The following is a 9,859-nucleotide window of genomic DNA, read 5'->3' as shown; positions in this document are numbered from 1 at the left end:
GTAGTTGCATTACTACATGTTTTAATAACACTTACAAGCTTTGTGCAAACTTTTTGAAACTGAAAAAATCCCTTACGGTATTCTATACATTTAACCACTGCCATAAACTATACTATCTGAGGAAGCTATACAGAAACTGTTTCGGAGCTTGGATATTGTATAGATGTCCCTGACATGCTTGTAGCTAATCCTTTCACACAAATCATTAGTATAATAGAGTATACCAGTGCAGTTGTTCTTCAGATTATTTTCATAGTTTGTATTGTTATTTTGCTCTACACTTTATCAAAGAATAGCAACTCCACACAAGCTGATAGCAGTCATAAATGTTTACTAAAAAATTGCAGTAATTTTGTCACCTGTCAGTTTGGCAAGTAGAATTCAGCAATATACATGCTCGGAAAGTACTGCATTTTAGTTAGTACTTGTGTGATGCTTTGTGAAAGATAATTATTATTTTGTACATGCTGCTAAACAAAGGCAACTTGAAAACTTTTTGTAAACGTTGTACTTAAAATAAATATGATTGTGTCAATGTATTGTTATATACTAAAATACAGAGTGATTGTTTCATTGTAGCTGACTGAAGTTCATTGTGGCCACCCAGAGTTAAATGATGACAGAATGGCAGGTGATCCAGTGATTATTATTATAGCAGAAATATGTGATCTCCAATAGGACATACATTGACAAGCTTCTATATCCAAACTACAATAGCTTGTTTTGTATGGGCACACTCTTTTTTCTCACAACTTTTTGATTAGATATCATTTGTACTGTGTTACGTGCCTTAATTGCACTATAGGTCTCTACGCCACACACACACACACGTACACACACACACACACACACACACACACACACACACGCACACGCACATGCACACGCACAAATGAATAAATGCACACACGCACAAATGCACACACATACACGCACACACACACACAATGTAACAAGTACAGCGAATCAGCTCTAACTTCCTAGTGCATGTGTACTGTAATCTAAAGTATAATTCATCCATAATGGTAACATGTGCCATTGTAGATACCATTATTATCATTTTAATGCATAATTAATGCTACTGTATACTTACGTATGACAAGTGCAAGGAAACATCGATCTATTTTGGGATTTTACAGGCTAGGGATCACTACAATCAAGAGTAATATATACTCTTAAAAGTGCTTAAACAAAGAGGATCATTACCTTAAGTGCAAATTTAATAACCCTACTACACTGTATGAGCTTGGCTAAAGAAGATAGGGCTTTAGGGGTCGGTGGCACTTTTTATTGCAATGATCTTTGTACTTGTAAATTCTGTTAGTTAACCAAAGTATTTTTTTTTAAAAAGGATTAAGTGCTCACTCTATGTCATACACAGCTAGCTGTATCAATAACAGGTAATTTATAATAATAGTACAAAGTGAGTATACATCTAAACATTGTTCAAGCATATAGTTTAAAAGTATCACAAATAAATAGGATCGTAAGTAGAATCTCTCAAGTAAGTAGAATCTTCCATCGATCTCTCAAATAGGTAGTAAAAAAATCTCTCAAGTAGTTGAAAATCCCTCAAGTGAAAACCTCTCGAGTAGTCTAAAATATCTAGAGTAACTAATAGTCAGTAGAGTGGCATAGTGCAATAGTTGTGCAATTTTTGATACAATTACGAAACTTTCCATATAAGTTGTACTCCTTGTGACATATATAATTTTTTGGATATAGAGCCATCGCATATTTAACCTTTGGTGACCTTTACAGCCGTTTTTGTATTGAAAATTCATCATTTTTGTCTTTATCTCCCTGAGGCATCATTTTTTACAGTTTCAAATTAAAGGAGATGCTTAAACGAACTACTCGGCTTTTATTTGAAGTAAATAGGTGATTGCATTCCAAAGTTATGATCATTTATATTAACCATGAAATTCTATGAATTACTTAATTCATACCCGAAGGGCAAAGAATTTCATGACTTACAAGAATGATCATAACTTTGTAGTGGAATGAGATACTAACTTCAAACAAAAGTCAATGTAGTTCTTAGATCAACACCTTTAATTTGATACCATGTTTTAACAGTGTAAAATAATGCCTCAGGGAGATAAAGACAAAACAGATTAATTTTCAGTGAAAAAATGGCTCTAAAGGTCACCAATGGTCAAATCTGTGATGGCTCTATATCATAAAACATAATTATGTCACGAAGAGCACAATTTGTGTGGAAAGTTTCATAATTGTATCACAAAGTGCACGAAATGTCAATTTTTTGGTGCTATGCCACTCTACTATAAATAAAAATCTCACAATTATTTTCTCAAGTAAAATATCTCAAGTTGTCCAAAATCTCTCAAGTAAGAAGTACTCTAGTGGTGCAATATCTGTCTAGTGAAAATCTCCTAAGTGGCTAAAAATTTCTCAAGTACGAATTAGAACTTAGCATGTACACAAGTATAAGAGTTCAGTACAATATACATGACTTTTGTTATTCTGACATACAGTATGGTTGATATAAATAAGGAAAAATTAAGAATTTTAGGGATTACAGAAATAAAAGTAGTGAAACAAGGGAGGTTGCATTCCTACACCTCAGTTTCAGCAATATTCCACCCATTAATGGCCATTATACAGCATTTCAAATGAAGAGCAGTATGAGAAGTATCTCTGCAATGAATCAGTCACACTATGGAAATTAAAGCACTGAAGCCATGACACATTACTGTTAATCAACACCTACGTGGTAGAGGAGAAAGACATGAGACACGAAGGAGGACCAAGGTAAGTTTATGATGCATGAGCTACTGGGGTTGGCAAAAAGGCAAGTCTGCAATTGAGCCAAAGCAACGTTGAGTAGTGAAGAAATTAAGCCTGTAGCCTTGTGTTATGCTTGGCTGAAGGCGTCAGTTAGTTAGTAAGTCAGTTAGCTAGTCAACATTAAATAAATTTTACAAGTTGAAGAAACATTTTGGAAGGGTTTGGGGTCACTCTGAAGCATTTTGAGATACCTAACCAGTACTGCCAAGGTGAAGCTGTCAAAAAGGAAAAGCGAGGCTGCAGGTTTTTCGTTATATAGAATCCAGATTTAAACACAGAATTTCAACACACTAAGCTGCCTTGTGTTGCTCTGTTTTGTTATCCTAGCAGTTTATATCAGCTTCTATCACGTTGTACTGTGTGAATGACAAGAGGTTTGTTTATGACTTAGTTTGTATATGCTAGTCTGTTATTCTTGGGATGAAAATGATTGGGTAAACTTCCATGATCCTAGTTTTAGAAAATTTGCTGGCTGGTTCCATGTATCTCCCGGCCAAAGTAGAAGAAACTCATCGTTACTTTACTTATGCATAGTGTAACAGTCATGGTCCATGGTTTCTCTGATACTTTACATTTGAAAAGGGGTTTCACTTGAAGCAATCATGGTAACTATCCATGAGTAAAATAACCCTAATAAACCATTTCACTGTTGAATCTTACCATTCCTGGACTTAAAGCCAGTGTAGGGTTAAGAATTGAAATAACAATTATTTTTAGAGGTGCCTGGAGGAGAAATTTTGTAACAAAAGAAGGTAATTTACTTATGACATTTGTATGGTCACTGAAAGTTGCACAATAGGTAATATCTTCAACATTTAGACTTTGGAGTACTGTACAACAGGAAATTCGATGGAAGGAAATGATGATGAACCATCAGCTTTGATTGAAAATCAAGAAATCATATAGATCTAAACTCAGATTTAAACATATACTTTTTAAGGGGGCCTATTATTTTTTTCATTTTAGAGGGAGACTGAAATTTACTGCTTTTCAGCTACGTACATCCATGCAATACATAATAGTTACACTACATTAGTCTTGTGTAGCCAGACCCTTTTCTTTCTTTCATGTGGGGGCAGGGAAAGTCTAAACAATCTGGAAGCTATGCAGAAGAATCCCCACAACCTCGGAATAGGCCAATGATGATGCTATACCATGTTCACCAGACCCTATTTTCCAAATCCCCACACAAAAGAAAGAAAGGGGTCTGGCTACATGAGACTAACACTACATACGCCTGACATTTGATGAATTAACAGTTGATGAATTTAACTAATTTGTCAAATTCATGAACTGTTTTCTTCCATAAAACTTTCCTGTTGTACAGTGTTTAGAATCTTACAATTTTTCGATCTTTAAAAGTTAACTAGTTATAATATAGTTTCCAGATCCAGAAAACCCATGCCCAATCCCTAGTATTCACTACTACTGCATAATTATAGGCAATTCTAAGGTAGAGGGACATGGCCCCCCTGCTGAAAAACAAGTTTTAAAAAATCTTGGGGAAAAGTTGCACTATAGATTGGCATTGTTATTTTTAGCATTTTTCATGTCTTTAGCATAAATTTTAGGTTGTTATTCTGCTTTATATTACAGCCATACAGCAATAGTCATGCTGTTCCTTACTTGGTCCCCCTGTAGGTCAGGTCTAGAATTGCCACTGCCGTACTGTATGATTGGTATCAGTTTACAATGTCATGATAGCTACAACCAAGTCATAATACAAGAAATGACTGAATTCTTCCTATATACAACACTGCAAAAAATCATACTCCATTTATTTGTCCTACACAATTTTCACTTGTATTTCAAAGCAGGTACAAACAGCTCCACTGTCGTCAGTCATGTTAGACTTAGCTGCCACAGAAATCTGTAATTATACCACACCAACACTATAGGATGCCATTCACTAAGTAAACTTACTTCAGGGTATAGCTTGCTTATAGTGAGGCTAAAAATGTACGTTGCATCTGTGTCACTGGGAACAGGACATGCTGGGGTGGTATTGGAACAAGCATCTTCCGTTTTAAATTGAACCCAAGTTCCACCAACTAATCCTTCAACAGTGTTCTTCAAATCTTTCATTTCACTACCTGTAAATCAGACAAAGGAGAGGCTAGCTCCGGCGGATGGTTTTGACTGCATGCCACTCACTTGTGGTGAACTTCAATGTCATGTTGACTGTTTGCCCTCTGACCACGTCGCAGCTTTGAGCATTTTCCGCACAACCGCTTACGTCCACAGAGTTTATCTTACAAGTAGCAGAACCTGTAAAATACCGTAGATTAGCTATTGACTCGGCTATTGAGCTACTTATACAGTATAATTACGTATACTTTACCGCAGTCCTTGAACATGACGGCCTGAGTCACAAAGACCACGGAAAACAACAACGCAACTGCGTAGAAGAGCTTCATCTTTCTTCGACAGTCTGCTAGCTGGTAGCTAAGATTAATTGCCAGTGACCCGACGCAGTGACCCTTTATAACTAGACCATACGAAATAATGCTGCGATTTGATTGGTTGCACTAGTCGGGCGATATCCACGTGTTTTCGATGAGGCCATCAATCATACGATTGTTGCGCAAGTACATAATAACATTTTTGTGCATGCATCGAGATTGGTTTCCGATAATTGCATCTGTTGTTCGAACAAACGTTTTCCCCCACCAATACATGAAGGTTAACTAGTTAAACAAGGTTAATAAGTACGGAGGGCGCGCGGCTACAGGAAAAGGCGTTTATTGGAATGTGCTTGCTAGAAGTGCACAGACGAAATTGTGGGAACCGCATGGCAAGGCGAAAAAAACTGTTGTCCCACCCATCCCATTCCCTCTTTAACCAAAGATAGGTCTACGTGGGAACAAATGGATATAGTCACCCTACACAGTTGCTCCATCAGCATAATAAACAGAGTCCTAGGACTATGTTGTGCATTATCGTGTTCCTTGTTGTAAGATGTTGGTACAGTAGAAGATCTGTGAACTTAACAATTGGTTGAATAGGATATAATCAACTTGGCAAGTGTGCATTGAACAAATTTGTTACACCTATACTCGGCATGCACCGGCATTCCCAGGAAATGATGAGTGGTCAATTGATAGCTCAAGATATCTCATGTCTAATTTTAAGGAGTTATATAATGTACAGCATTATGTATAATTTGATATATTTCATTATGATCTTTATAGTTATTCATTCAGAAAGAGCTTGTTTGCCACTAAAATGTAATGATGTGCTACTTCCAGTTAAGTGAATGCATGCTCTCTCACTTTTCCATGAGGTGACTGGGTGTAGTGGAAAGGGCCCTTCTCACTTATTCTCCCCCAAGCTGATTGTGAATACTATTTTTGTATAAAATACAGCCAGATGCACTTCTCTACCCAAGGCAAGGGGTAAGGAACGAGTATGACAAGAGTGGGGCCCCTCATGCAATAGAAAAACAGGATTTTTAATTCTAGAGCCTCCCCAGACTGGGATCTATTGATTTGCCTAAACTGAATTTTCTGCATGCTATAGAATTTTTTTTTATAATAGTGTAAGTCTTGCCAGGGCTCCTGTACTGTCCACCCAGTGCATGGTACCCCTGAGTCTAGACACCTGTACTTATGTTGTATATTGTCTTAACAAAATAAGATGTCTCTCTCCTATCACTTCAGTTTATAGCACTGCTCAGGCTTCATGCATTTCATCCTCCAGCCGCAATTTCCCTCTGCAAGGCCTCGTAAGCTGGGGAGTTGGTCGAAGCATAGATAATATAAAGCTTACCATCTATGGTCGAAGAACGAAAGGACATCGAGATGCTGTAGAGGAAGGTTTTATTTGGGGCCTTTGGCTTTGTGGAAACACTTCTGAAATGTTGTTGTCTAGCATCAGGAACATCAGATCTATCTTAGTTTGGCAGCAATCTTGAGTTTTTCATTTCATTTGAAGGATTTGCCTATGTATTTTGATCACTATGCAATATCTGATTAGCCATAGATCCATAATTGATATTTGCCAGGAACCAAGCATAATAATTATATTGAAATAGTCCATGAAATCACAAACCTAATGAATGTTGAAGCATTTTAATGCTCAGCGGTTGGGGTTGCACCCCAGACCCCCTGCACTAAACCCATTACCAAATCTTGAAACCCCCTATATAGGTGTTCAGGGGCAGACCTAGGATTTTTAGAAAGGGGTTTCCAGTGGTAGTAGGACTTAGATGAGGGGGTCTGGGGGTGCAGTCCCCAGACGCTGACAAGGTTTTTATTTTACAATGCTTGAAATTTAATAAAATTTACTATTTAAATAATAATCATACTAGCTATTTCACAGAGCTTCTGATCAACTGAGAATTTAGTATAATCATGTTTCACCAATAGTTATGTGATAGATTGGTCTACTGAATGCTTTATGATTATAGCTTCAAGTATTTAGCTATAGCTTTATAACTAATCATGATTCTGTTATCAACTCTTTGCTTCTTCATGGCTACTTGGCATTTCTCCTTCATTATCACTATTACCATATACGTGTATCCTCTTCTGTTTGCTCTGGTTTATACTGCTATGTCAATAACAAGAATTAACAATAGCAGAGAACAGTACTTTAAGTCTTTGGCAAAGTCATATGAGGTGGTTAACATTCAGGATATATCTTTAACTGCACCTTAGTGTGAAAATCACAATATTAGGGCCACAGGAAATTTTTGAGTTCTGAAGTAAGCCCAGCCCCAGAAACCCCCTATAACTGCCCCCGGTGTTGGAAAATTCCTGCATGGATATGTCCCTGACAGCCATGGCACTTGGTGGATGAGTGTGCCATTAGGGCCAGTTCTTCTGTCCTAAATGAAATACAGTCTAGGTATATAGGCATTCCATTGTCCATTATTTCTATAATGAAATTTTTATGTGATTGTTTCGTCATCCAATCAAGCTGGCTGTGGAGAAGAAACTTGATAATTTTTTTAGTGTATGTGCATACACTGATCATTGTGGAAATCTTAGTTTTATTTCGCATGTTATATCTAAGTATATAGCTACATTTTGTGTTGTTTTGTATTATTTTAAGAACTTGGAAAAGCGATTTTCAGCTGGCAATTTCCTGATTGTTGTGGTCAATTTAATCACCTTATAATACTGTTGCATCATTGTGACACTTCCATTTCAGTTGTTTGTGTCTTTATACGTATGTTATTAGCTTCCAATATTTTACCTACTTGTGGTGGCCATGCAATTTGAAAGTTCCCAACAAATGATTGGCTTGCACATCTATAACAATATAGCTAGAGCTCATTCTGTATCTGCCCAGTGCAATTTATATGCTTAAATCTCTTTTCTCTGTTGTGATATGAGTTCCAGAGACCTAGCTGGTTATACAAATAAGAAACAAACCTGATAATGACTATCGCAGGAGCAGGGAAAATTTGAAGATTTGCAATATGTGATTTGAGCATGGATTACAAACAACTAACCAACTCTCATAAGTGGAAGAGGATTTAGTTGGTGTCTCGTACTAACTTATTGAAATTTTGCAGTAAATAGCTTTCCTGGAATCCAATCCTGGCTGAAGCTCCTTCAAACAAACTCACCAAGGAATCATTCGGTGTAGCTACACAACCCCTAAAGCATAAAAGGCTGGTGGTATAATAAAAAAGGAAAGTGAATTAGTGTTGTACGTACCTGACAAACAAACATCAGCCACTAAAGCACCCATAAAATTAATATTCTGAAAATTAAGCACTTGTGTAATGTAATAGTCAAGTGTTCACCTGATTAATATTCAAAAGTAGGGTAGCAATAGAACTTATACCATGGCATAATCCTGCAACAATAATGGCTGCCAACAACAACCATCATGATCATCTACTACTTATTATAGTACTACTTGACTACAGTGCTAGGAAATAGTTTACAGATTTATATCATGATTATGATGTTTTCATATGGCTAACAGGTCACTGTAATTTTTCAGCTTTGAAAGTGCGTGAATGTTTCATTAATTGACAGAATGTTATATTAGAGTGTTTGACTGCTCTATTAGAGTATTTCATCTTCACTTATTTAATTACCTAATATATAGCATCACATGATTCAATACTATGATTTTAAAAATAATATCTGTATTATACATCTACGTAGATATAAAACATTATTTTTTAAAACCTAGCAGTAACCAACCAGTTAATAAGCTACATAGCTGCACATTGTATCCTAGCTAGTCTATGGATGGTGTAAAGACTGTAATGCTTTCATGCACATAAAATTTGTGATGTTTGATTTCATTGCACTAATGATTTATATAAAGTGTTATTTTTGTAATTGTCAACAAAACATATACACATAGCTGTTTCTCTGTATTAAACTTGTTAGCAAGAAGTCCTGGATATAACTACACAATTTGTTTTCACCTCATATCATCAGAGTCATATGTGCACAACCTTTCATGTCAAGATCATCATTTCAATGTGTGATGTTTCTGCAAGTCTTGTCTAGACAATTTCCAGAGAACTACCAATGTTTATGCTAGTGCACTGTATATTACAGCTCCTATTACATTAAACAAGTTAACCAGGACATTGTGCAGGTGTCTTCATGTGATGTGCACAACAGGGGCAGGAGTTGTGGGCAAAGCAATTGACATAAATGAAAAACATGACAGCTGTCATGAAGTATATGATGACATGTAGTGCAAGTGTGGCACTATAGTGGTATAAGATACACAAGTTTGAGAGGTAATAATGCAGTCAATCCTGTAATCCCGTATGACGGTTGCAGATTAAAAGTTTTAACTGCTCTATTAGAGTATATGAATGTTCTTGCTATTACAGTATGTATATTACTCTTATAATGGCTTTTTCTCATAGCAAATTCCTCATAATACCACTGTTTATGTCTCTTGGCGCCCAATAATTCTGTATAGTATAGACTATAGTGGCTTCACAAGCAAAAAAAAATTGTTTATTAGCGATTCATAGTCCTAGCAGCCTATACTATGTACATAGTAGTGACCTTGCATGGGACAACCATTACAGTAATTAACAAAATTGTCATGTGCATGTCTG

The 9,859-nt window shown here is 36.4% G+C and overlaps 1 protein-coding gene across 1 annotated transcript; it reads right to left on the bottom strand.

Annotated features, from left to right (window-relative positions):
• Positions 1–4,506: 4,506 nt before the first annotated feature.
• LOC136254509 (NPC intracellular cholesterol transporter 2 homolog a-like) lies at positions 4,507–5,374 on the bottom strand. The gene is made up of 4 exons (XM_066047225.1): positions 5,153–5,374; positions 4,966–5,079; positions 4,735–4,904; positions 4,507–4,681 (listed from the first exon to the last, which is right to left on the bottom strand). Exons 1-4 carry the CDS (start codon positions 5,226–5,228, stop codon positions 4,598–4,600), a joined length of 444 nt encoding a protein of 147 aa, XP_065903297.1. The 5' UTR covers positions 5,229–5,374; the 3' UTR covers positions 4,507–4,597.
• Positions 5,375–9,859: the final 4,485 nt, after the last annotated feature.

Source organism: Dysidea avara, chromosome 4, assembly GCF_963678975.1.
Source record: "Dysidea avara chromosome 4, odDysAvar1.4, whole genome shotgun sequence".
Classification (NCBI taxonomy): Eukaryota; Metazoa; Porifera; class Demospongiae; order Dictyoceratida; family Dysideidae; genus Dysidea; species Dysidea avara.
This window is presented reverse-complemented; position numbering and strand designations above follow the sequence as displayed.